General features: G+C 40.6%; 1 protein-coding gene across 1 annotated transcript in view; it reads left to right on the plus strand.

Annotated features, from left to right (window-relative positions):
* Positions 1–27811, plus strand: part of GLIS3 (GLIS family zinc finger 3) — a gene marked incomplete at both ends in the record, with an annotated part of 431103 nt that overhangs the window by 392550 nt on the left and 10742 nt on the right. Inside the window, one exon of the mRNA XM_081104158.1 lies at positions 13492–13667. Coding sequence (XP_080960284.1) covers positions 13492–13667 — 176 coding nt within the window. The remainder of the gene's footprint in view (positions 1–13491; positions 13668–27811) is intronic.

Here is a 27811-nt window from a genome sequence, read left to right on the forward strand (position 1 = left end):
AATGTTAACTCATTGGATTTCATAGTATATCTTCTAGATCGGAAAACACACACACACACACACACACACACACACACACACACACACATTGATGGGAGTCCCTTCTTGAGATGGAGAAACCTTGCAATCCCAATAATGAGTTGGCTGGATTTGTGTCATTCATCTTTTCTGCGTGCCAGCTGCATCTCTCCATTCTGAAGAAGGCCACAGACATGGTGTGCTCTGCAGTACAAGCAGCAGAGCTTAAGAGGCTTGGTGGATTGACCCCAGTGGAGGGACTTCCTATGAGCTCCACCTCTGAGCCAGAGAGGACTGAAAGCAAAGCTGTGGTCTCCTCAAGGAGTATACAATCCAGTACAGGAATCAACAGCAGAGAATGTTAGGAATGGGTGTTTTTGAGAAAGTAATCAAAACACCTTAACCAAATAAGGCATGCCTATTTATTGAGTCTGAATCGAGTCTTGGAAAGCCTTACTGTTTCTCATTCATATCAGATGTGAAGTTGCTAGAATTCTTGGTACTTTGATATATGTACCCTCTTTCTGTGCCTTTGAATAAGGGCTGGTCTTCAGAGATGGTATGTTCTGATTCAGCATTGAGAACATAGTGCAGCTTTCCTGGATGCTAAGGGGTCAAGGATAGCAATTGTTTTCTATCTAACATCTTTGCAGTTCTAGCAAGTTCTTCTGCTCTAGTCAGAAGAAACTGACTGTTTCTGCATCTTAATTCGGAGTCTTTCTCTACTTAAGACTTCCCTTATTGTCATAATTTTGACTAAATGTTACTTATCCTTTGGAGCTTGGGATAGTTCTCAGCCCAGAAAGGCTTCTTGTCTCTTGCAGGCCACACAGACAAGTCACCCTGTTAACTTCCTGGGGTCTTTGTATCTGTTTAATTTGTTTGCCATTTCCCGGATGTCACTTTGCTGGCTGGATTATTAGTTATTTGAGGGCAGGACCTTAAGTGTCCATGGACTGCACCAGTGGTAGGTGCTAAGGAGGGTTTCACAAGGGAAACAGCTCAGTGGGGGGAATGCCTAGGAAACAGGAGGTTATTGTCAATTCCCACTGTGCAGGTGGGGGTTCCCAAGATTGTTTCCCTTTATTCCTTGGTCTAGATGTGGTGATCCTAATTCTCAAAGCTCCCACCATCTCGTGTAATCTGCATATATTGACATAATAAGTAGTTGCTCTAATAAAATACATACATTCATGCACACATACACATTGCCTAGAGTCCCTTGCTATCATCCACTGCTGGGGTTCCCTACATTACTCTCCTGTGGTCTTCAATATTAGAAGCATTACAGTCATCATTCTCTCTTATTTGCACATGTAGCATCTGAACAGCTCAAAACTAGGTCTGCTGCTTTGCTGTCCTTCCCTTTCCTTGGACTTTCTGAGAAAACAGGGACATTGGTGTCTTCACACACTCAGCTTGTTCATAGCCTTACACACACAAACACATATTCCACATAATCTTTCTCTTCTTATGCAAAAAATGACTAAAAATTATAAGCATCATATAAAATATTAAAGCTTATTAAAGTCTATCTCAGCATTGGGTTCATTGATTTATTGAGTCATTCACTCAGCTGGTGTTTGTGTACTAGGCAGTATGCTGGGCACTGAGGACACAGTGGTCATAAGGCTGAGAGGACTCTGTCCTCAAAAAGTGTCCAGTCTAATGAGGCACAACCAGATAAACAGGCAACTATAATGTAGGATGTTATGAAAGGGTGCTGCAGGGGATTGTGGAGACGCACAGGAAGATCACCTAACCCAGAATTAAGGAGGGAGGAATAGAGGAAGCAATGTCTTCCTGAAAGCTGACCATCTATAGGATGTGGCCAGGCAACCTGGGTGTATACAGAAACTCAGAGGAGGGAGAGAGCAGGGATGGGGCTTCAGGTGTAACTTGGAATGAGCCTCAGTCACTGCATTAAGGAGTCTTAGCTTTCTTTTGAGGACAAGGATTGGTGTATTTGGCCAATAGGGTGCCCTGGTGACTCTGGCACATATTCAGAACACCTCCCTGTCTTGTTATCCTGCTACCAAGAGTTCAGAACACAATCTCTGCCCAACAGAAGAAGAAATGAAGAAGAATGTACAAATGGTTCTAGTGCTCAAGCAGACAGGCTGTTCTTTGTGTATCCTAGACTGATGAGGCAGCACAATGGGGCTGATGTTATTTTCCTTTTTAATATAATTTGAAAAGACAGTTTTGTCTTTTGCAATTTAAAGTTTGTATTTTACATAGTCATGACATATCGGTGTTTTGAAGAGTCACTGAGTGTCAAAAAGCACACACAACCCTTTATGTTAGAGAACATCTGAATGTTAGAGCTCTAATGCCAGCAATAACTTGGCCTCACTTGTCTCACTGTGTCAGAGAAGACTTGGATATTGTTAAGAGGTCTCCATGTTGCTGGTGTCATACTTTAGTTGCCATTTACACAGTGAACGCTGCTCTGAGAGGCTCCCTAACATGTGTGACAGACACATTCCCACATGTGTAGTAAGATATCAAACTCATAGGGTAACAAAAAACAAACAACAAAACACTGCTTGTCAATCTTAAAAATAAAGCTTGTCCATCTTGATTGTTGAAATCATTGAAAAAAGCCATAGCTGAAACACAGACATAAGCCGCCAATAGCCATTTTTATCAGCCTGCATGTTGGCATCTACTTCATCCCCTAGTAAACGTCTGTGGATATGGCGGTTACCTAATACCAGGTGAGCATGAACACCATGCTTTCTTTGGGTCACAGTACCTTCTATTCTGAAAACAGTTATCCTCATTGGGTATCCCATAAGGGGGTCAGCTTCATATATATTCAAGATTGAGAGAGGTGGGGTTCACAATCCAACCCCCAAAACAAAACACACACACACACACATTCTACTTGAGAATCACTGAATGTTGCTTCTGATGTCAATGCTGAGAGCAGTGGAAAGGCAGAAAATTCCAATACCCTAGCCTTGAAAATGGAGATTAGATCTTTGGGTTTTAGATTAGAAACTCTTAGTGTTCTTTTCCTATTTTATTTTCTTTAAATCTATCAGAAGTTCCTGGTACTTTTCCATGTTTATTCCAGGGCAGAATAGCCCACCAGTCATTAACTTCTTAAATTTTGATCCATGAACACAGCCATGCTTCATTCTCTATGGAAAACAATAGTTGGGATATTTGCCTTTGGAATGAACTTTCTCCTCAGAGAAATATTCACCTTACCAATAGCTTCTTAAATATGTCACGCTGATTTACTCCTGGTAGTCACACATATGGGGAAATGGTGATGCTGTTACTTTCTTCTTATCTTTCTAGTGATTGTGAGTGGCTCCAATGGGGGAAAACACACACACACACACACACACACATAAATTAAAACCCAAAAACCTAGAAGTCAACTTTGATTGCTCTTTTTTCCCCAATACTCTCACATCTGATTAATGTATGTGTCCTATTAGTTCAAATACTTTTAAGCCCAATCAGCCTCACTGCTTCAAGGGTAGTTCACCACCATCCCCTCCCATTTCACTACAACATCCCCTTAAATGGTCTCCCACATCTAATCTTGCCTACCCACAGCCTTCCACTCTCAACCCATCAGGGCACACAGGCCTTTGCTCCACCGCAAGACATACCCTTTAAAATGTAAATGGGGCCATTGAGGATTTCCTGCTCACACCCCTACCCCCAGCCATACTTGGAATAAAGTCCAGGTCCTTTTGAAGTCTGCATGGCCCTCTATGGTCTGTTTTTCATCACAGTCATTTACCACTGCCCGTCTCGCCCAGTATGCTCCAGCCACACTGTCCTTCCTGCTCCTGGAACACAGCTCATCCAACCTCAGGGCCCTCATACTTGCTGTTCCTGAAACCTGAAAGTCATGACCTTCACCAGAACATCACATGACTGTGTCTCCATTTCTGGTGGCTGCTCAAATGTTACTCCTTCAGAAAGGAGTACTTTCTTGACCACACCATCTAAAACTCCCCCTCCAATCTCGCTCTGTTCCTTAACTCTCTATTTTTCTTCATAGATTTAACACTCCCTGAAATGACACTGTTTAATGATCTGCTTGTGTTCCACTGGAATAGTTGTTCTCTGAGAACTGGACTGTGTTGTACTTATAAGAACCTTGTTCACAATCCTTCCCCTTAAGGTTTAGAGGGTAGCATCTAAAAATTGTGTGGAATGAATGACTGTTGATGGAAGGCAGAACGATGACAGTGATCCCTTCATTATTTCTAGGAAAGGTATAGTCACCCTGAGCAGATGATTGCTGTTTTTCCATCTCCACACTCTCCTCTGGGCCACTTCATGGCAATGGAAGAGACTCTGATGTGTGCATACGTGTGGCAGTCTACCAGATAAACGTGGCCCAAACATTCATTCACATCGGGCTGTTTTCCATGTATTTTTAATTGCAAAGTACACTTGTTCTTCATTTTAAATCAATTATAAGCACACATCACAAAGCAACCATTAGAATGTCTGTAATAGGAACTATATTTTTTAAGTGCCAAGAAAGTTGTTTCACCTCTGAATGCCAAATCAGCCATCTTTATTTTGTTCCCACATTCCAAACAAATCTACGTAATGTGAAGCCCATGATGATGTTTGTTTAGTCCCCTTGGATTTTCAGTCAGGAAAGTGAGTCATGACAGTAACAAGGGAGGCTTGAGGTAAAATAGAATTCCTTTTCTTGCAACCTCTACTTTAGGGCATTAGCATGAAGCAACATACAGTTCAAACTAAGCCATTATATTATTCAAATGTGTCAGGGTTTTCTGTTCATATGCTTTCTCTGAAATAGCAAGTCCTATGCAGCCAGATTTCCCCAAGCAAAAGCCCACAAGTTATTCTAGCCTGAGTCAAGGCATCCACATATTACCAAGCGCCTCTCGTCTCTGACGTAGAAATGGCTGTTCAAAGGAAAGCCTCTGCTTAATGTTTTTATAGTGTGATCTGGAAATTAACTTTGTCTTTTCTCCTCTTGAGTGGGGACAGTGGGGGACTTGGCTGCTAAAAGACTATATATCTTTTTGCAAGTAAAGGACTGTGTGTTTAGTTATGATGAGGAAGACTATTGAGGTAAGCAGAAATCAAAAGACAAAATTCTTTGGATTAGTCTTTTTGCTTAATTTTCTGAGAAATTGTCTTTGGTTGTTGTTTTGTTGTTGTTATTGTTTAATTGCAAGGATAAAAACTTTTCTCTGTTTTAATCATCTTTTCAGAGTAAAGGAGGTTATTCTCTTGAATAAGATGTTCCCCCTTAGAAACAGAAATGGTGGTGTTTGGGAAAAACAATATTCAGCTGGATGTTTGGACCAATTGGGCAAGGTACCATCTACCTGGACACAGGAACTGGCACCGAGTCGGGAGCCAAGTCTGTGGAACCAGTGGTCTGTTCAACATAGTAGTTCTTCACCGGCAACAACCAACATTTCTCAAATACTTACCTTTGCATAATCCTGGATGAGGGGCTGGAGAGACAGGATGGCAGTAAACATCTGAGGATCTAATGCTCTTTTCTTCTATAGCAGCCAAGAGCCCGTCTCTAATTGTGAATTTGTTAGTATATGCTTTCCTCTAATGCATTTCTCTAGCCGAATAGCAGCACATGTTAGTACTGGCCAGACCACCACCCACTAGTTTCTTTTCAAATTTATGGATTATATTGACTTTTGAGGTCTCACCTTGCAGTGGCTTTCAAAGGCCCCTGGCCATACTGGGCAGGAATGCTGCATTTTGATGTTAGTTCTAAAAGTTCTTTGGAAATTGTCAAGAAACTGGTCTATGCAGTTTGAGATTATGAAAAAGGCATGGAAGAGGCCATTTTTTAAATCTACCTACTCCTCCCTTTCTTGTGTTTAGTTGAAAATAACAGTTCTTTCCCCCCATTTCTCATGTGGCATTCTCACACTCCCCTCTGAATGATTTTTTTTTTTAATCTAATGTATTCCACTGCAAGTCCAACTAAACTTTACGCCTCACACCATGCTGGACAAGAGATTCTTCCCTTTGCCACCTGGTGGGCCATAGTCAATCCCCCTTGCTTTGACCTACTTAGAACTGCTGAAGGGATGCTATCGTTGCAGAATTTTTTTCATAGCATTATTTTTGACATCAAATGTCTCAGTCCACTCTGGTAAATTTTCCTCTGGCTGGTGCTTTTCTGTAGAGAATTTGGCAGAACCTGACTTTTCCTCCCTCCCTCCTTATCACATAGATTCTGAAATAGACAAACAACTAAGTTATGGCCAATTCTGCAGGCAATATATTCCCAAAATACCGCAGGTGCTGGTTCAGTGTGTCCTGCATAGTTCGATTCTCTAACATATCCTGGATGTCCTCTCCTCTTCCCTTTTTATTTCCACGGGGGCGGGGGATATTGTGATGCCCTATTTTGGTATTTATCAGAACAAAAATATACTTCTCTGCCTTGGACATTGTGAATTTGTTTTGGGGTTGTTTTTTTTTGTTTGTTTGTTTTTTTTTTTTTTTTTTACTTACAGCTGACTCTGTGCCCACATGGAGAAAAATTTATCCAGAACACTCTATCCTTTCTATTTCTCACAAACATTCACTATAGTATATACGTGAGTCTTCTTTTAAAAGCCTTGGTGATCCTTTTACCCACCGCCAGCTTCACAGCCCTCAATTTGTCATGCTCTGCGGAGGTTCCAGCAGTTATTTTTGAGTCATGGTCTGGTCCGATGTGGTAAATTATTTGCAGTTAATATTGACCCAGCCTCTTGTAAGAAGGAAACACTGAGCCCTTCCAGGGGACAGATTCCGCTCTTTGACTAGAGTCCTCGGACGGATGTATACAGCTCCTGGCCTGCTTTCGTTCTGCCCAGATGGACAGTGTTGCAATTACCCACACTTCCCAGTGGCCATTTCTTCATTTCTGAAAGCTGGTCTTGATTGTCTCAGAAGCAGAATTCAATTTGCAGTTCCCCCAGTAACGTGCTGTGATTCATTCGGGGACAAATCTGGATTGAACTGAGTCCAACTGTCTCTTTTGTGAGACAGAAGGGAAGTATAAGTAGATACTATAGTCACCCAGATGAGTCAGCCAGGAATTCATGAAGTGATTCATAAATCGTTATAAAGACCACTAAAATCTACTAAAACGAAGTGCTGTCTGGCTATACAAAGTGGGGTATTATCATTGGGGGTTTTTTTTAGATGTTAAATCAGATGTGAAATTCTTAAAACTGTGCTTTTCTTTTTAGGTTTGAAAAGGATTCCTTTTTTCCCCTCTGCAGTTGGGCCAACTGCTAAAGCCATTTTTCATTGATTAGTTTTCACAGATGAACTTTAAAACCACCACAGATGATGCCCCACAATTCTTTGGGGGAATAAAAAAATACCTCCCCAAATCCACCATAGACCAGTTTGTATCCATTATTTCTACTCCCTGGCAGCAAATCAATAATATTTTTCATGCGAATACAATGAAATAAGCTGTTCTGATGCATTCTGTCTTTTCTGGGAGGTCTGTAACCCCTATGGAAGGGAGGTGGGGGGAGGACTATAAAGTACATATCAACCAGCATTTAATCCAGTGGATCATGTAAGTACCTTTTTTTCAAAGTGTTATCCCTCGAAGCAGTGCTAAAGCACACAGTCCCACATGGCTTGCCAGAACTGCTCACTTATGCAGCACAAATAAAGAAAGTAAGGCATAGTTAGCTATGGCATGTGCTTGACTTGTAACACCGTTTTTAGTGAGTTATGTTTGAAGAAATACAATCCTTAGTTGACATAGGAATACTTTGGACTTAAAGACAGGGAAAGAGTGCTGCCGGAAAGGAGTTATCCATTTGGAAAGCTAAAGGTATAAGTCCGGCTTGGGTATGAAGAACCCCAGTTCAACATTGAGCAGGTTCCCCAAAGCGAACTGAGAAACCTCCCTCCATTGTCACATTTCTTATAGGGAGTAGGTTGCTGATACATCCCCATCAACTGGTGATCAAGATTGAAATCTCCAATGCCCACAGGAGTCCTCCCCGGCCTCCCTCACACCACTCCTTGGCCTTGCTTCCCGTTCCCACTTGAGAGTATCTTGCTTTATTGTGGTCAAGTGGTATCTGAGAACTAGGGTGGGACTGCCAGAATCTTTCATGGCTCTGGGCCTACTTTATCTCATTCAAATAAGGTGGTGCTCTAGTGCCTTCAGCTAGAACACTCTATGATCCTATGGATTTGTGAACTCAGGACACTCCTTTGGAAAATCCTGTACCATGAAATGAGACTCTTACATAAGTCCACAACTAACTGCTCCTAGAACCAGAAAATTAGCCAGACAAGTAAATACCTCACTTTCTTTGAGCCTTAGATTCCATATCTGAATAGTTAGGGAGAAAAGAGTTCTAATATTTCTTATTTTAAGAACTCCATAGATATTCAAATACAGTGCTTGAACCTCAGTCTAATATAGCTCTCAAGCACTGGGTACATGTTTATGTCTGAATTCCTTCGATTTATATTCTGTTCAGAGCAGCCATGCATTGATCATCTGAAAGGTGTCAGGCTCTCATTGCCTAAAGTACTTTGACTAAATACTTCCCAATTTAAATTTGTTCATAATCCACCCCATCCCTCACTTTCTTCACAGTAATCAGTTCCTTTAGCTCAGTACATAGTTCATTTCCTGCCTCCCCTCACCTAAATATAAGTTTCACAACGACAAAGATGTGTGTCATGTGTTGCTTTATTCCTGGTGCTTAAAACAGTTTCACACACTTGGTCAGTGCTCAGTAACCATCTCTTGAATGAACAAATAAAAATGTTATCTCAGATTTCACATTCCCCAGTGAGAGTTGGATTATCTTTATTTTATACTTGAAACTGAGGCTGGGAGAAATCATGTAATTTATTCAAGATTGCCCAGCTAGTAAGGGACAGCGGCAGGATTCAAGCCCAGGGCTTCCAGTACATCTGTCTTCCGTGGCATCCATCTGCTTCTCCTGCCGTTCGCAGTGTTTCTGCATGTGATCCTCATCAGTTCTGTGTGTCTTGATTGGGACCTATTGTTCTATGACACAGATTGAGTACTACCTCTGCAGGGGAGATGACCTCTGTGTTTCTGGCCCACCTCTCTGCAAGGTTGGGAGCAGGCCACCATATCCAAGTGAATACCCCAAGTATCAGACTTTTGTGAAGGTGTGTATAGATAAATATTCAGTGTTGGTTGTTTTTTTTTTTTTCTCAGAAAATTTTTTTATGAGCCTTTTAAAACCTGTTTCCTCTCGTCCTTTTTTTTTTTTTTTTTTTTTTTGCAAGCCAGTGAACCGTGGCTCATGTTAAGGTTGTATAAACTCCTCCACTAAATGAGTGGAAGTGGTTGACTCAATTCTGTGATTTGCTTTTGTGTGATCTGTTTCTGGTAAGCAGTGGTTTTTTTCTTTTAATTCTAGTCTGCTGTGTGCATATTTACATAACAGTCTTCTGTTGTTTTATAAAAGTACAAAAGGCCAGAGAAGAGACTGGAAAGCCATGAGGAATACAACCTGTGAAATGTCAAGTACACATCAGCAGCTGGGGGGCAGGGTTGGACCCAGAAACAGTTCAGACCCTGCTGTCATTGAGGATGAATGGGAGTGACGTCATCTCTCCTGATGCAATGGGGGGAATGAGATAGTCCATAGAAGAAAAGTTGTAAATCCTGGCAATTTATATTCAGCATCAATATGTTTGTTTGTTTGTTTGTTTTAGCATTATTTTTAAAAAATTACCTTCTTTGAATTAAAAAAAAAATCTGGGGAAGAATATTGACCATTTTCATTTTGATAGGTGCATGTGTGTGTTAACAATTTTGGAAAATAGTCAAGGACACTAAGAAAACAGGATTCATCCTTCCAGCAGTAACAATAGGAACATTTTATGTGTCCCTCAGGAAGCGTCTGTTTAAGTGTGTACGTTTTTTGTTTGCTTGCTTCTGGGGTTAGATGGCCCCAAACTAGTCAAGTTTCTTGCGTCCTTTTGGCTTTTGAAATAATGTTTCTGGCATCTCTCTTGCTATGAGTTGTCAGCGGTTGTTTTTGGATGCTGCTGAGCCTTGACTCTAATAGTAGGCTTCTCTTCCACTGTATTTACTCCTCTTCTGCCCTGCACCCTGACTTTAATTAGCTATTTCTACCTACTATGAGCTGGTTAACAAGTAACTACGTTTATAAACATTAAATTAATTAATAGAGGGATTAATTAGATTTTAAAAAGATTTTTTCAATAAAGTACTGTGTAGTGTTTTAAAACAGTAACAAAATTGATTCTATGTATCGTACTTGAAAGTTAGTCACATTTACACACTCACTTCTTATGCTGGGTTTTCTAGTGCTAAATTCTTATTTATTTCCTTGTTCCTGGCAATTGCCCGGATAATTGAGATCACATCTTACCGCTTTTCATTTTTTCTTTATACATATAAAAGTTAAAATTTTTATACCAATTCTTTTATTTTTAAATCAAATACTACTTAGGCATACATTTATTTACTTAAGGTGATTTATATTTAATTTTTTAATAATAATTTATATGGAATGATATAATTTTTAAGTTATATTAACTTTATGCCATATAATCTTACTTATTTGAATAACATGGAGAAAAATCCAATCTGAATTAGCAAAAAGCAAAATATAGAATCATTTGAAGAGTAAAGAGTAGGTAGATATTTTATTCCCCTTGGGTCTCTGAGATAAGCAATGCTAAAACCTTGGTGTTTTTACTACCACATTTTTTTTCCTCATCAGTATTATTACATTAAGTAATATGTGGTAGCCAAGACAGCATAGTCTGGTTTTGGAGCTTGTGTGAATGAATAAGATAAGAATGATTTATAATTAGCATATAATCATATATGCTATAGATAGATAAATATATAACATATGTAGATATGCACTCTGTATATAGTATAGAGTCTATTATATAGAATTACCTTCTCGATGACTCATGAAATGCTCAACTAAATTCTATTCTTTTAGTTGGTTGAATACTCCCCCTTTTTCATAGTTAATCATAATTCACCCTATGGCCACATCATCCCAAATTATAAAAATATAAACTTTTTATTGCTGACAATCTTTGCTTCTTTCCCCTTCCCCATCCACCTTTTCTATTCTTTATTAATCAAACCCTTGTTTATGAGTCGGACTTACTTTGCTGTGGGGCTGGGGAGCTCTGAAACAGAATGGGTCTCCTCCATCAAGCCCATGACATTAGGGTCATACTTCTAAATATGGCAACTCACCCCAAACATACATTTCTTTTGCATCAGTCCTCAAAATAAAGGAAAGGTGGCAGAAGTACCAGAAGAAAAATTGGAAAATCTTCTAGAATATATCGCATCCCCAATTGAAGAAATATAATTAAGAAACCGGTCAAAGGATCTTGCCATTTTGCCCCAAAAAACCAAAATTGAGATGCCCAGTGACGGCTATTTTGCAGTGACATAGGTTGCCTTCTTATTCACATGCGCCCCAGGCATGCTCTCTGTCTTGGGGGACCTCCCGTCCATAGGACTCCTATCCCTAAAGGCCATGATCCCATAATTTCATCCCCATCCCACAACCTCACGGTAGCTTTCAAGACACATTTAGGACATGTTCTCCAAGGAAATAACCTCCGCTTGAGGAGTCCTGGCTCTGTGTTTTCATTAGATGTTCTTGGGTCAGTGCCAGAGTTGTTCTGCTTGTTGTCTGTGAAGGCCACTCAGACATCTTAGGCTAGTTCCCAGTACGATGCTGTGCTTGGGAAATACACATTTCCTGCACAAGACACTCAGTGTCCGTTCTCTTTCAGCAGAGCAAAGCTGTACGTTATTGATTAAGCGGGCATGCTAGCCTAGCTGTTTGTCTAAGTGTTCTCTGACTTCTCTTGTCCACAGGGTAACTGGTCCAGATTCTCCCTACTTGGTTTCAACATCGCCTTCTTTTTTAAATAATTTAATTTTTATTCTGAGAAAGAGAGAGAGAAAAAAACACACATTAATTTGTTGTTCCACTTATCTATGCATTCATTGATTGATTCTTGTCTATGCCCTGACCGGGGCCTTACCCACAATCTTGGCATATTGGGATGATGCTCTAACCAACTGAGCTACCCGATCAGGGTTTCTACATCATGTTCTTACATAGCCCTTCATACCTCCACAAGGGGAATGCCAAAAAGAACATGGGGTTTCATCTCATGGTTTCTTACAGCTATAATACAAATGTAGAAGCTCTGCCTTATTAAATATTCTTGTTCAGAACATTGCAAATTACTTTACAAACAGGACTGGTTCATCCTTTTTTTTATCATCTATGGCCTTACACAAAAAGCCCAGCAGAGTGAAGTGGTTTGTTTCTGTGAAATAAAGGGTGTGCACACATGACAAGCTTACACGTTAGTATAAAACAAAGCCTGTCTTTCTACACAATGTAAGAAACAGCCAATTGAAAGTTTTTAACTTCCTGAGTCTTTGGGAGGGAAACTAAACAATTCATTGCTAACATAGTTTTCCCAAGATGTTGCTGCTTCCTTTCACTGACTGACAGATTCCTTATGTACCAGACTGTGCCAGCCCCTGCTCAACTGGGAAATCCAGTACCATTTTCATGGACATTATTGAACTTTAACATTGTTTAACAAGTACCCCCTCCCTTCAGTGTTGGAAAGTATACACTGTCATTTTACTCCTAGTGAATTAGATCCTGCCAATTCTTCCTTACAATTAGAAAATCTACGGTCAGATATCTGTTTTAACTCAGGTTAGTTGTTGATGTTACTATATTTAAACACCTGTAATTTTCTCCTCAGAAACTACCAATAGTTTTATTGTGATTGGTAGCTATGACTGCAAAAGACGTCCCACATCGTGTTTCTGTCACACCCTGGGTGGTGTTCTTTGCCATGCACAGAACCCACACCAATCTCTTGGGTTCTGGATTTCAAACCACATTTGACCTTTGAGATCTAAGTTAATGTATTATTGGCAAAAGAAAATGAAATGTATTGTTAAAGAGAATAGGATTAGAGAGGCTTATAATAAAGACTTGTAACACTTCTTGGACCTCTGGTATGTCTTATTAGAACAAAATGTTTATGAGCTAAGTGTAAATGAATCAGAAACATATGGATCAAATTTCCCTTAAAATGCAAAAGGACTGAAAATTAGCAGAAAAGTGGTCTGACAAAAGGTGTGCTTTGAATTTCACTGAACGCAGATTTTTTGAAATGCATTTTAAGAAGCTTGACAAACCCAAATCGTGACTAGATTTCCCCTTTGCTGGTCTCTTTTATTCTTCAACATCTCAATTGAGAGGTCAGTGGTTAAAAATGGAAGACAAAAGTCTTAAGGTTTATTTTTTAAAAGTGCTTTGTGTCATGCTGTTCTGTAACCAGAATGGGAATTAGAATGTGGCTTTGAAGAGTGCCTCTGCCCCTGTGATTTTCCGTCTCTCATGCTTCCCTTTATAATTGTTTTCTCAGGTTCGCACCTTCTGCTCCATCTCCTCACCACATCAGTCCCCGGCGAGTTCCAGCTCCTTCCTCCATTATGCAGAGGACACAGCCTCCCCACACCCAGCAGTCCTCAGGATCACACCTGAAGTCTTACCAGCCGGAAACAAACTCTTCTTTTCAACCAAATGGAATCCACGTCCATGGTAAGTGAGGAACAGTCAGTTCCTCGAGTTTTGAAAAGTGATGTTGCTTTTAATCAGGTGTCTTGGTTACCAGTTGTGGGTTTTAAATGTTCTGTCCTATGCCAGGCTTTGGCTTTTAGGAATGCCCTCTAAAATTTCACACTTAATCAGCTTGAAATCTTATAGGATTTTCTTGGCTTTGGCCCTAAGAAGGTATGACTTACGACACCCCAGAGTGGTCAGCCCAAGGTGATGGTCCATTTATGGACCCAGCACTTTAACACCTCATGGATAGGCCTTAACAATGACATCTTTTTTTTCTAAACAATAAATAGTCATTTAAAATGGAGTCCTTTTGCCCATGCACAAGTCTTTGCCCCTATTCCCATATGCCTAGGTCCTCTCCATCCTGCAGGACCCAGGTGAAATGACACCTCCTCTCTGAAGCCTTCCCTGATCTCCTAGCTGAACTTCATGTCTCCTGGTTCTAAACTCTGTTTACATATCACCTGTATCTCGAACAGTACTTAGTCTCTCTCTCCCTTGTGATTTACTTCTCTGTGAGTAAAAGATGTCTTCACTATTACTGTGGAAACTTCCTTCTGAGGTCAGAATTTTCTGGCCCATTGTTATTTCTCTTAGAGAACTTAGTACATGTCACATAAACACACACAGATACTTGATAACTGGATGAAGGAAGAAGAGGAGGGAAGGAAGACAAGAGAAATCACGATGGTTTACAAAATGGGCAGGTCTTATGTTTAACTCAAAACATACATGAGAACTAAGTCTCCCTGAATTTCTTTTCTCTGTTTAAACCCATTTTGCTGACTCAAGCAGATATCTTAAGTGAATATCCATAGAAATGTGAATTACTAAATCATATAAACTCACACTATACATAGTTTTTTACTTCCTGTGGACATTCGGACCTTCTTATATAAGCAGAAGAGATACTGTCCATTTAGACTGAGTGTTTTAGCTTCTAAAAAATAAGGTCTTCTTCATCTATCTCTTGCTGATTTCTGAATTTGCTTCATATGAGTTATTATTTTAAATTAATGGGTGGTGTCCCTAAGCAAACCTAAAGCAATATTCAAATTGAGTGTGATTAAGTGTGAGTGATTTCCCAAGATAGCAGAATAAAGCAGCACTAAGGAGCTAGGGTTGGGCAAGAACTTCTCTGTAAGGGAAGGGACAGCTGCAGAGGAGTCAATGTAGAGACAGTGGCAGGCTGTATGGAGGGAATGAGCTTGAAAAGCCAGGGTCACTGCCTCTGGCTCAGCTCTCCATCCATTTCTTCTCCCCTCTCTCCGAGTATAGTCACACAAATCCACTATTCACCAACAAAACTTGGGCTTCCATCATTCTTTGGGCCTGTGGTAATTTTTTCCTTCTTCTGTTGGTAAAGTTCTTCTGAAACTTTAGTTATGTATTTATTCAACAATAAATATTTCTTTTTTAAAAAATACATTTTTTTATTGATTTCAGAGAGGAAGGGAGAGGGAGAGATGAGATAGAAACATTAATGATGAGAGAGAATCATTGATCAGCTGCCTCCTGCACACCCCCTACTGGAGATTGACCCCTGACTGGGAATTCAATCGTGACCTCCTGATTCATAGGTTGATACTCAACCACTGGGCCACACCGTCCAGGCAAGAAATATTCCTTGAGTGCCTACTAGGTGCAAAGCAATGTGTGTGAGAAATACGGAGCACTCTCCTTCCTTTTTGGAGTAGCCTCCCAGCCCAGATGAGGAGCTTGTCTAATAGGGGAGATCCAGGTCCCCTGTGCTGTGAAGCCAACCTCACCTGCAGGCTGGAGGTGGATAGCATGAGTATGGGCTTTGTGGGATACAGAATAGGTCATTTTTCCTAAGACTATTTTTACCTTCACTTTAACATCAATGAAATCTGAACAGATTTCAATCATGTGGCATAATATAGTAGGCAATGATTTTTCTTTCTTGTGCTATGTAGAATTATGGAGCCTTTCACAGTCAATGGTGTCAGGGTTCCAGTGACGTGCAGCAAAACACACTTTGATTACAACTGTGAAGCACATTTTAAAAATTCAAAATTTAACCTATGTGTAGAAGAAAAATTGGAAGGAAATTCTCCAAAGCATTAACAGTTCTTTTTATCACAATGGTAGGATAATAGGTGATTTTTTCCCTCTCTGGTTTTTTGTTGTTGTTGTTGTATTTTTTTTGTATTATTATTATTATTATTATTATTATTATTGCTTTCTACAGAAATTTTAAAAGGGATTTGGGGGTTAAACCAATTTGAATGCAAATACCAGTCTACTCAACTGTGTGATTCTGGACAAATTATTGAGCCTCAGTTTACATTCATTAGATGAGAAGAGCCTTAGCTACCTTCTCTTATCAGTTGTTATGAGGATTACACAAGAAAAGAAATTTAATCTTCTTCCTTTAATCTCTTATTTTCTTATTAGACTCTTTGAGCATAGGGATAATTTTGTAGCCATGGGGCAAGCATAATGCTTGGTGCAAAGTAGGCATTTAGTAAATATTTACCAAATAAGTGAATAACACAAATGAATAATGAAACAAGGGGACATAGAGAATGGATCTAACTTATTATTTTGCCCTGCAGCTTGGCAAAAGGCTCTTCCCCCACATTTCTCTATTTAGTTGTCAACTTGAATGTTTTTTAACTTTAACTTTTTCATTGTTAAATTCCCATGGCCAATGAGAAACTGCTCACAGAAGCCCTAAAAAGAAACACATATGACAAGCCTTTCTAGAAAAGATCAGAATATAGTTATGCAAATTGGGAAATCTTGACTTCCTCTCAGAAAACCAGCAAGTGGCTGAGTTTGCAAAGCGAGTATCCATTATCTCCTGGGCCACTGCTAGGAATTTAAGGGATAAGGATCCACATGCACATGTACTTCCTCAAAGTATTTTTCTGGAAATGTTTTTCTGGAACTTCCTAGGCACAGGTATTTCTTATCAACTCCTCCTCAGGGTAAAGACCAAATTGATCAAATAGTTTTCAAGTGGGTGAATCAGTGCTAGGAATAAGAGGAGAAGAGAGACTTCTAAATGAGTTGCCTTTGTTGGCCATGCCTTTCAGCTTTGGTTGGACTAGTGGGCTGGCTAGCATTATACAGAATCTTAGTAACAAGGAACTTCAGCCCCTAAGATAACTAGATTTTTAAAGCCCCGAGCAGTGCCAGGGTTGATAACATGATAGCTATAGTGAGTTTTTATTGTCTCTTTTACGAAGTTTATGGCTTTAATGAGCATCATCACCCCCATCCTCTCTGTACTCAGAGAAAAATGCAGTAGGTAGAGGTAAGAGAAAAATGTCATCACTGCATTTTTAGAGATGGGAACTGATACATAAAAGTATGAAATGTCTAGGCACTGCTGCTTGGGCAAAACACAGGCATCTTTAATAAGAGGTCCACATTTTCAAGCCATGTTCTTAATCTATGTGTTTCTAAGTCAAGAGAAAAAAAATACATATATATTTATATCTTTCCACGGGGAAATATCCCCGTATGTAGCTGTTGTTGCATTACATAGATCCATGAAAGGTGAGAACTCAGAGGGCCTTTGTTCTTACAGATAAATAAGAGAATGAGGTCCATTGAGTTTCCTTCATGCCAGACTAATTTATACAGAGCTTAGCTGTTGTGTGTTCAATGTATATTTTTATTGAGACATGTTTTGTAAAAGGCATAATTTGAAAATATTAATAGCACCACTTTTTCAAGTTTCCGCACCTCGTGAGTGACCCAGGACCAGGGCACCGTTTTGTTGGTTGTGCATCCACTTTATTCATACATATTGCTTTCATTAACAAGGTGGATAAGGTGTCACTGTTTTTAATATTTGCCTGTTGATAGCATCCATGGGTCTCTGTTTGGGTAGTATCTCCAAGGCAACTTCTTGGTACATCTTAGTCTTTTATTTTAGATGTAAACACAAGAACAACTCTTTCCAATCATGTAAGCTTGTTCTTCAGCCTTCTCTTTCTCTTTAGGACTGTTCTCTTGTCTGGGCAAGCTTTAGAATCTTGCTGGGATTAGTTGCCTGAGAGTTGATATTTGTACATTTTGTTGTGGTGCTAATGGATAATTTCATTGTAAGTGCCCTATTCACTCCAGGCTGTGAGAATGCCATGGGAATGTCTAGAGCAGCATTTTCACAACCTTCCTGCTTCTGGACTCATCAAGGAGAGGCCAAGTTCAATTCAGCAAGTGTGTATTGGTCACCCACTTTGTGCCAGGCAAACATGAATGTCATTTAATCAGTGCACTGTGATACATGCACTAACGGAAGGTATCAGAGGAAGGTACCAGAGAAGGGTTCTCTTGAATAGGGTTCCAAAGATAAATAGTTCATTGGGTAGGCCAAGTGTAGAGAGGCATTCCAGGCAGGGGGTAGCAAAGTGCACAGGCAAGGACACAAATGACAGCATTATGCATGCCTAAAGAGAAGAGCCAAGGGAAGTTTGTGTCTGCCTGGAATGCACAGGTTAAGCTGTGGAGCAGCGGGGCAGGAGGCTGGGGAACCAGCAAGGCCAGCTCATAGAGGGATTTGGGGCCATGCTAAGTGTAATGCTACTGAGTGAAGAAGCTAGCCTGGTATTTTAGGAGAGTCAGCGAGGGTATTGTGTAGGGAATAGAATGGAAGAGGTGGGAACATTACATCTTGACTGTTGAGATTTTATTGGACTGCATGTATAGAACACCCAAACAATAGTTCAGCTCACTCAGATACAACTGGTAAATAGAGAAATAAATGATGTCAGAATGATGTAGAATTATGTTTGTGCACGCATTCTTTCCTACGCAAGACAAGCCAGAATAGCAAGAGAAGAAAATGAAAAGCCCTCAGCCTAGCTGCTGCATAGGCAGGAGCCCTGTCAGCTCTCTTTTAATAAAATTTGAAGGGCATGACCCCAGGGGCTCTCTCCTCAGAGAGTTGCACACCTGGCCTTGCACAGCCCTCAGCCAGTGGCAGATCACAGTCCTTCCTAAGTGCTGGTCTCTCACCTGTTGTCTCAGTTACTGCCAGCATTTCCAGTTGGCATTTCTGTGCATTTTTAATAACCACTGAGTCGCTTCTAGCCCCACAGAATTGGCTGCCCAAATTCTCTCTTGATTATTTTGTCACTGCTATAAGTTAGAAGATTTTAAAGATTTTGAGTGGTCTGACCCAATCCTAGTTTTCCAAAAGAGCCTGTTATTTGTAACTAGAGGCCCAGTGCATGAATTCGTGCACAGGTGGTCGGCTGGCTTGCCCCAATCAGGGCTATCGGGTGGACTGGCCAGGGGGAGGGGCTGCAGCTGGCCGTGGGGAGGGGATTTGGGCAGTTGGCTGGCTGGCCCCTCCCCTGATGAGGGGGGCAACTGGGGGTGGGACAGATTAAAGGGGAGGGGCCATGGGAAGTTGGCTGGCCAGCCCCGCCCTCTGGCTAAACTCCTGGTCGAGGGAACAATTTGCATATTAGCCGTTTATTATATAGGATATTAGCCTTTTATTATATAGAATATGCATTTGTACAGAGCACAAGACTTCGGGATTTGTTTACCCCGGTATAGCAGCATGGAAGATATCTAACAGTAAACAGTGCAGGGTGGAGAAGCAGGCCCACAAAGCCAGCAGTGTGCCAGCCTCCTCCCAACTTTCTGCTCTGCCATCCCTAACAGTGGCTTCCATCTCCCTTTCACAGTAGGGATGCTGATACTCTACATATCTTGTCCCAGTTTCAGGCAGAAACGGGGGAGAAGAGTGAAGGACAAGTGTACTCTGAGCTCGGTCCCATGGCTACCCTCATAGGCAAGGGAATCTGAGAAGAGAGATGTTTTAGTGCATTTGCCATGCTTAACAAAATTGAGGTTCTGTTCATAATGTTTACTGGATAGGCACACTGCAGGGTCTGCCAGATGTTCTCTGGGATGGTTTTCTAATCTGTAAAATGGAACCATCTCATGCATCCATTCACACTGATTACCTCTTAGAAATCAGTGGTAAAGCTTAGAGGTATCTTTCTGAGGGTTCTGCCCCATTTTATATCCTTAGACCCCATTCTCTTAGGTTTTTATACTTTCCATTGCCTACTCTTGTTTTCACCCCTCTGGACTTGCAGGCTGCCAACATAAAGATTTCCATCATCCATGGTCCAGTCATTAGATTTCATTAGGAAAACACCATGAGGCTGCCTCCCCAGCCTGGGCCATTTGATATCAAGGCAGCAGCAGTGGGAAGCAGGAGCCTTCTCTGTTGGTCCTGGCTCCTGTGGTTCATGAGCTGTCTGTCTCATGATTTAAAGTATGCCCTGCCTGCAGGCCCCAAAGAAGCAGGCCAGTTCACTCCCAGAGAATGGTGGCATTTTCCCACTTCGGTGTGGAGCTCAGTAAGCCTGTCAGCCAAGTTCAAATTAACTGCATCTGGAAACAAAAGGTTTCCAGCCACCAACAGGCCTCTAAGAACAAACCATGTAAATGGTTTGTCCTACCCACCAGCCAAACCACCTTTCAGGCTGAAGAAATCTCTGAGCATTGATACTTAAGTGGAAGGGGGTGGCAGGTACAAGTGTAACTTCTTCCTGGGTTGTGGGCTGTTTGCTTACAGTGATTGTGCAATGGTACTTTCCAGAAAGAGTCCTATGGGTCATAGCCACAGTTGATCTCATTTCTGGGAGTTTATAGTGTTAACTGTGGAAAGGTTATTTTTTAAAAGGCAAATTGTAGAGACAATAAACATACTCTCCCTTCACAGGAAACTTAGTCATATCTGCATATGTGAGGTTGAGAAATGGTGAAGCAGTAAGCCTAGAAATGGCATTGCTTACAACTGAAGCATGTGCCACAACTTCCCCTCGAAACTCGGGAAAACAAATGAGATTGATTGTAAATCCACAGTGTAATATTCTCCACTGAGAAAGTTGTGACATATTCATAAGAGGAATGAGCCAATGAATGTGCTTCATGTGATTCCAATGTTATCATCAGCAGTCATAGTCAGGAATGATTTTTGGTATCAGCCACGGTGTTATTAATGCTTATATAGTAGTAAGGATTGATGATTAAATCCAGAGAAATTATTAATTACTCTTGTACACTTAATTACTAAAAAGTTACCCCAAGAACAGCTTTATAGAACTAGTACTTGAAAAATTCTGACATTTTGCTACTTATAGCAAAGCAAAAGTTAAATTTAGGTATGTGTGCTGGTTCCAGTCAGCATCTCAACAAGCTGGGTGTTGTGGGAGAGGCATAAGATGGTCATAACCAGAAAGGCTGATTCAGTGATTGATTTTAGAATGACTGAACTGTGAATAATCTACATATGTAATTAAGCATTTGCACACGCAAGCACACACACACAGAGATTAAACCCATGTATCAGTAAGGATATTAAAGATGATTGACTCAACCGACCATAACTAAATTATACATTTCCTCAGGGCAGGGACTGGGTCCTCCTTTAATGCTTTGCACATAGTAAGTGCTTAATAAATGTTTATTGAATACACATGAATGAATAGAAAGAAGGGGAGGAGAAAAAGAGCCATTTTCCCTCATGGCTTCTTAGTCAGACTGGTGGAGCCAGCCCTCGGCAAAGCTACGACCTATAACCAGATTTCCATGGACCCTCTTTTCTGGGCACTTCCTCCAATTTCTAACCCTTCACTTTAGATGTCCAGTTCTTACAAACTACTTGAGACTTCTCTCTAGAGGAAATAGGATGATCTAATGATTCTGTAGGACACCTTCTGATGCGTATTTGCATTTTAAGGGGATACATGAAATACACCTAGCATTGAATGTCTGGTAGTGAAGCTCTGTGCAGTGGCAGCTCTGCGTAAGAGGCATTTTAAGGCATTCCCCTCTTCCCAAAAGCACTTTGAAGTTTTCAGAGCTTTCCCAGCCACTAGCTGATGTACTCTCACATTGGTCCTATTATCTCAGAAGAGGCTGTTCCCAGAAGAGGAAATTGTGACTTGCCCAAGGTGATGCAGGAAGACAAACAGCGAGCTGTACAAAATAAAGAAGACTTTGGGGTCAGGCACATATGCCTGGAGTCCCATGAGCAAGTCATGCAATGTCCTGAGTTTCCTGAATCTAATAAGGGTAGTAGTGCTTCTCCTTCAGAGTTGGTATGAGAATGAGGAAAAGTGCCTGGTCCACGTAGATGCTAAGTTCACTACAGCTATTTAGTGTTGTTATTTTTCTACTGTGTACCAGATACTGTATGTTCTGCCTACAACCACTTATGTTGTTTAACCCTTGCAAAAACATTAATAAAAGTATCAGTAAACCCAAGTCGCATACCTAGTGAGTATCAGAGCTGGCTTTATGAGCACCGGCTGACCCCAACGCCCACACTCATTCTCCTCCATGATTGTGCCTGTAGACACAGTCCTGTGGAAGTTTTTTTGTTACTTGGGAATTATTTTTGAGGTTAAGTGTGGAACCATTAAAGATGGGGTTTCTTACAGGACTAAATGTTGCTAGCAATACAAGTACTATGATTCACAATTTCCCACCAACTGCTTGATCTCGTGTCTTGGCACACAAATTGCTGAAAGTCTTTGTGTTGTTGTTTTTTTGTCTGTGTCAGCAAGTGAGGTGAATGCTTATCATGGGATTTCTCATTAATCCTCACAACAGCATTATAAAGAAGGCATTATTTACTCCCATTTTACAGATGAGGAATCTGAAACACTAAAACATTAAGCAACGTGCCCCAGATTTCTTCATCTTGAAATGATGGAGCTGGAAACTGTACCCAGGCCACCTGGCAACAGAATCTGTGCTCTTTGCCAGTGGCTGTGCTGCCACTGTTGCTTTAGGGGAGGCAGTGCCCACTCTCTAACTGTCCCCTGTGGGAGTCCCCAGTGGGAGTCCCCAGTGGGTGTGTGTGTGTGTGTGTTCATCCTCTCATGTGCTATGTTTACTGAAGCACAAGCATCGGGGGAGCTGGCCAGGGTTACCATGCTCTCAGCACCACCCTTACGTACAGTTTAAAATTTATTTTTTACTTTTTAAATTAAATATTTTTTCTGTTTGTTTTTAAATGCTTAGGGTACTTGAATATAAAGAGTTTTAAGTTACCTCCCAGCCTTATGCTCACCTCAATTTCACTGCCCAAAGGTAATGGTTATTAAGATAGTGAGTACTTTTGCAGATCTCTTCAAATGCTTACAGAAATGAAATGTGTGTGTGTATGTCCTTTCATATACTTGTATGTATATATGTACATACCTACATGCCCTGTTATAAAAATGGCCTCACGTTCTGTATTTTATGACTTACATTTTTTTAACTTAATAAGATACATGCTTTTGCTTTATAGGTCAATGTATATAGATCAACTCCTTTTAAAAAAATTGTATAGTACTTATAGGAATGTAATCATTTCCACATTGATAGACATGTATATCTTTATTTTTTGCTTTTACTAACAATGCTGTGTTAAATGTCCTTATGTATGTACTAGAGGCCTGGTGCATGGATTCATGCGCCCGTGGGGTCCCTCAGCCTGCCCTGTGGGGTTCCGGCCCAAATCAGCCTGGTGCACAGATTTGTCCAGGGTGTGTCCGGCCCATCTCACCCAGTCCCGATCAGGCCAACCAGGGAGCGGCCCGGGGAGGTTGGCCGGGTGGGGAGGGAACATGGGAAGGCTCCAGGATATGTCTGGCCTGTCTTGCCCAATCCAGACCCTAGCAGCAAGCTACTCTATCAGTCTGAGTGTCTGCCCTCTGGTGGTCAGTACACGTCATAGCGACTGGTCGAACAGTGGTATGGTTGGACACTTAGAGTATTAGGCTTTCATTATATAGGATGTATGTGTGTATGTGTTTTCACACAAGTACTCTTACATATATATATGCTTTGCCTACTTTCTCTAGGAAATATTTCTGAAAGAGATACTACTCAATTAATAGGTATGCACATTTAAAAAATATTTTTTTATTGATTTCAGAGAGGAAGGGAGAGGGGGAGAGAGGTAGAAACATCAGTGATGAAAGAGAATCATTGATCAGCTGCCTCCTGCACACCCCACACTGGGGATCAAGCCCGCAACCCGGGCATGTGCCCTGACCAGGAATTGAACCGTGACCTCCTGGGTCATAGGTCAATGCTCAACCACTGAGCCACACCAGCCAGGCAATAGGTATGCACATTTTAAAATTGGATAGGTACTGGCATATATTCCTTCCCAAAGGCAATACCAGTTCAGACTCTTACCAACAGAGCATTGGAGTTCCCATTTCCCCACATTGGATATTGTCATCATTTTAATTCCTGCCAATTTGTACAGCAAAGTTGTTTTTATTTTTCCTTTGGTTAATAACATGATTGAGAATCTTTTCATATTTTTATTAAAAGCACTAAAGGTAGTTTAGTCATAAAAGGGACTAAGTAACAGGAACTATTACTTAGGTATTTATATTATTGATTAAGTAGTTTACCTGTTCTTTCACCCGGCCAGTCAAGTTGTGTCATGTGCGACTTGTGAATGTTTTCTTAATTGGAAATAAAAAACTTATTGAAGAGAAGGAAGATATCCAGAAAATTTCTCTTTCATTGACTATTGTGACTTCTCTGTCAGTTTACTTAAAAACAGAATGTTTAATGAACATTATTACGGATTTAGTGCTTTTTCATTCTTTTGGGGGAAGTAATGATGTTTCTGCCAGAAGCAAATGTTCTCTGTGATATCTGAAACTTATAAAGTTTAGCCTCTAGTGAATGCAGCTCTTAAAATCAAGTTAAATATTTCTTAAAATTTTATTTTAGTGACTGTCCCATTGTACTCTTCAAGGATGAACATATTAATGGCAGTCTGTAATTATTCTATTTTTAGCTGGAACTTTCCTTATAAATACAATAAGCAGTTGATGGTTTAGAAGAAAAAAATGTGAATAGCTGTGGGTGGAGTTTCCTAAAATAAAGGGAAAAATACCCCATACATCAGGAACATCTAGGTTACTGGTTCTGGTTACAAGGCCACTGTGTTAACAAAATAGAACAACAGTAAACACTAGACCTGGTTTGATCTGTGCCCATTCAGATCATCTGGGTTTGGACTATGTTGCTAAACAATCCCAGTTTCTTAGAATTTCTAGTTGGTTTCCTTACAATTGTGAGTGCTCTCTCTGATGACACAGGAGTTTTCCTTCTCTAACCAGATTGTTCTGACTAAACTTTCCATTTCATTCTTCTCCCAGGTCTTTGAGACCCAGACCTTATAAGACACAAGTCTATTGAGGTGAAAACTTCAGGCATTTTTCTAGATCATTTGAGTGTAACAACCAACCCCACCCTTCCCTCATTTCAACACCAAACCCAATCTCATATCACATCCCAAAGTAAAAACCCTTCCTTCAAGTTCTTAAATTTCCTCATCATTATGACAAAATAATGGGATCTGAATAATGATTCGTAGGACCTGAATTAGTCAAGCAGTTACCCAAGGTCTTTTGCATTGTGGATCTATGTTAATGCAGTGTTTTAATCAATACCACTAATAATACCTACATTTTTATTATGAGATACGTTTTATCATTTACTCTTAAGGACAAAATTTTCATCAGTTCTTGGTTAACTATAAAAAAAAAAACTTCATAGTAAAATATTTTTTGGATAAATACCTGAATCCTTATTATAACTTTGTGAAGAAAGGAGGAAATATATTTCTGCCTCTATTTAGAGATGAGACTCAGAGTAGTTAAGTTCCCTGACCTTGGGATGGTTTCCTGAAAGAATACAAGGTGTTCTGTGGATGAGATGAGTTGCTTAATTCTCCTGCCCACTCTTTTTCCTCGGTGGCCTCACTAGCATTGAGCAGAAAAGGGTGAGTTGGAGCAGCAAAACCCTCCAGGTCAACGGGACAGGCCCAGTCATGTTTTCATCGTCTTTGATTCTTCTTCCATTAAAAAAAAAGTCAGTGATAGAAAGGGGAGTCACTTTACTTTTCTGGAACTCTGATGGACTGTTGTGTATAAGGTTCATAGATCAGAATCTCTGAGCTCAGCTGTGGCTCCCTCACCATCACTATTGTCACCAAAGCATCTAGCTGTGCGTGTCATTCATGTTTTCATACTCCATGTTCAGCTCCAATTGGATGCTAACTCTACACCAGTAGAGAGTACAGATAAAAGTCCCTGCCTGTTCTGAGCTTATATATAAGGGGTGATTCTTGCCAAGCCAAGCCTTTGAACTGAACAGTGAGAGAGTATTCCTCTTGTTCCATATGTGGGCAGGGAATCATTTGATCTGTTTATTTCCTGCAGCACATTACCACATTTTTGAGATGCATAATATAAACTTAAAAAATCAAGAGTTTGGTGTGCAATGGAATAAGAGTAAGCAAGAAAGGAAAGGAAAGACCCTGTAGTCCAATCACAACCACCAGAACATGACCCTCCAGGGGCAGTGGGAAGAAGTCTGCCTAGCTGGAGGGGTGGAGCAGAAACAGAAGGTCATCAATTGGATTGTCCATATTAGTAGTCAGTGTCCACAAGGCCTAACAAGATTTTAAAAAAGTTGGCAAGTTTCCTGGAAGCCAGATGAAAGGAGGTGACAGGGATCCTGGGATCCAGTGACATTCTTTAGGTTACACCAGTGCAATGTCCACTCTGGTACCTCAAATCCACTTATATAGATTTCTGTACTCTTTTACTTCAAACCCAGTTTTCTCTTAGTATAATATTCTAGACTGTGGATTTTAGAAAGGCATGACAGTATGTAACAGGGACTTAACTATGAGGCAGAGGTTCAGTGGGAGAAGTAATCAAGCTATTGGGGCCCACTCTTTGAGAGATTAGAGTACTGGAAGATTGTATAACCATAGACTTGGATTCAGAGAAGCAAGAAGTCACCGTGCAGCGGATATAATATGGGAATTTGGTTACAGCTAGACAGCAGAAGTCTAGGCCACAAGATCAGCATGGGGTCAAGGTAAGACCAATACTTCTAAGTCACTCCAATAAGGCCGCATAATTTCACCTTGACCTAGAACTTAACTTGTGAGAGAAAGGCACTGTGTTAGGAAGGGAAATCATCTTGATCCATACCTGTTGAGAGTATAATTTATGATCACTTTATTAAAACTTTATCTCCAAGAGACCCAGAAAGGGCTGGGGACCAGCCCATGGGGAAGAGATGCTCATCGGAAGAGCTCTTCTCCCCCATTTCAAATGAAATAAAAGTTTTTCTGTTTTTTTTTTTTCTATCAGGATTTTATTTAGAAAACTTTTAGATGATTAAAAATCATCTGAAGGTGTCCTTAGAGCCTTTCAATCTTTCATATAAGGAATACCTTGTTAAACATGCATCTCTTGGTTTTGAGAATCTCTATTTTATGTAATCTCAAAATGTGCATTATCGCTCTCAGGATTCACTGAACCATTTTACTATAACTGTATATACCCACACATGACAATTACTGAGACACATTGCAATTAGTTTACTTTGGCAGCTTATCATTTTGAGAATTTGGAAGCCATAGGCCACCACGCATTAGAGTTTTCTGTGGGTTGGAGATATTTAAATGAAAATCAATTACATCTCTTAACCAAGAGTATTTTATACATGCCTTTCTTCTCATGCAGCCTTTTCCCATTTCCTTATGCTCCATTTCTGCACACGCTCTGCCTACTCCCATCTCTTTACTCAAACCTGTACAGACATCCATAGCAGACCCTCTCCCCCTTTCAGTACCCCACACCCTGGAAATGAGTGTATAGCTCCCAGGGTGAGAATGTGGCTCACAGTGGTACATGTGGGGGCACAAGAGAAGGAGAGCACCCAGGGTATTCAGAATGCATCTCCGTGTGGCCTGTGGGCTGGCAGCAGAAGCTCTAGGTGAAAATGGCCTCACTTCTTGGAAGCAAGTGGACTTTTCTAACTGGAAGTCCTCATGCTGCAGCCCATCTGAGGGCAAGGGGACCAGGCACTTGTTCCAGGGGTCAGCTTCTGAGCCACTATCATGAGGTGCCTTCAGTAGGAATGCGCCCAAGTGGAATTTTAAGGGTTATTATTTCCATTATTTTCCTCTTCCTCAGTACAGTAGCTGCTTAAATGTCAGTTGTAAATAGCTCTAGTGCTTTGCAAGCTGGTTCAATTCTGAGCCCAAAGAAAAATCTGTCTTCTTTACACAGTCTGTG

This window comes from Myotis nattereri (assembly GCF_964212035.1).
Source record: "Myotis nattereri genome assembly, chromosome: 12".
Classification (NCBI taxonomy): Eukaryota; Metazoa; Chordata; class Mammalia; order Chiroptera; family Vespertilionidae; genus Myotis; species Myotis nattereri.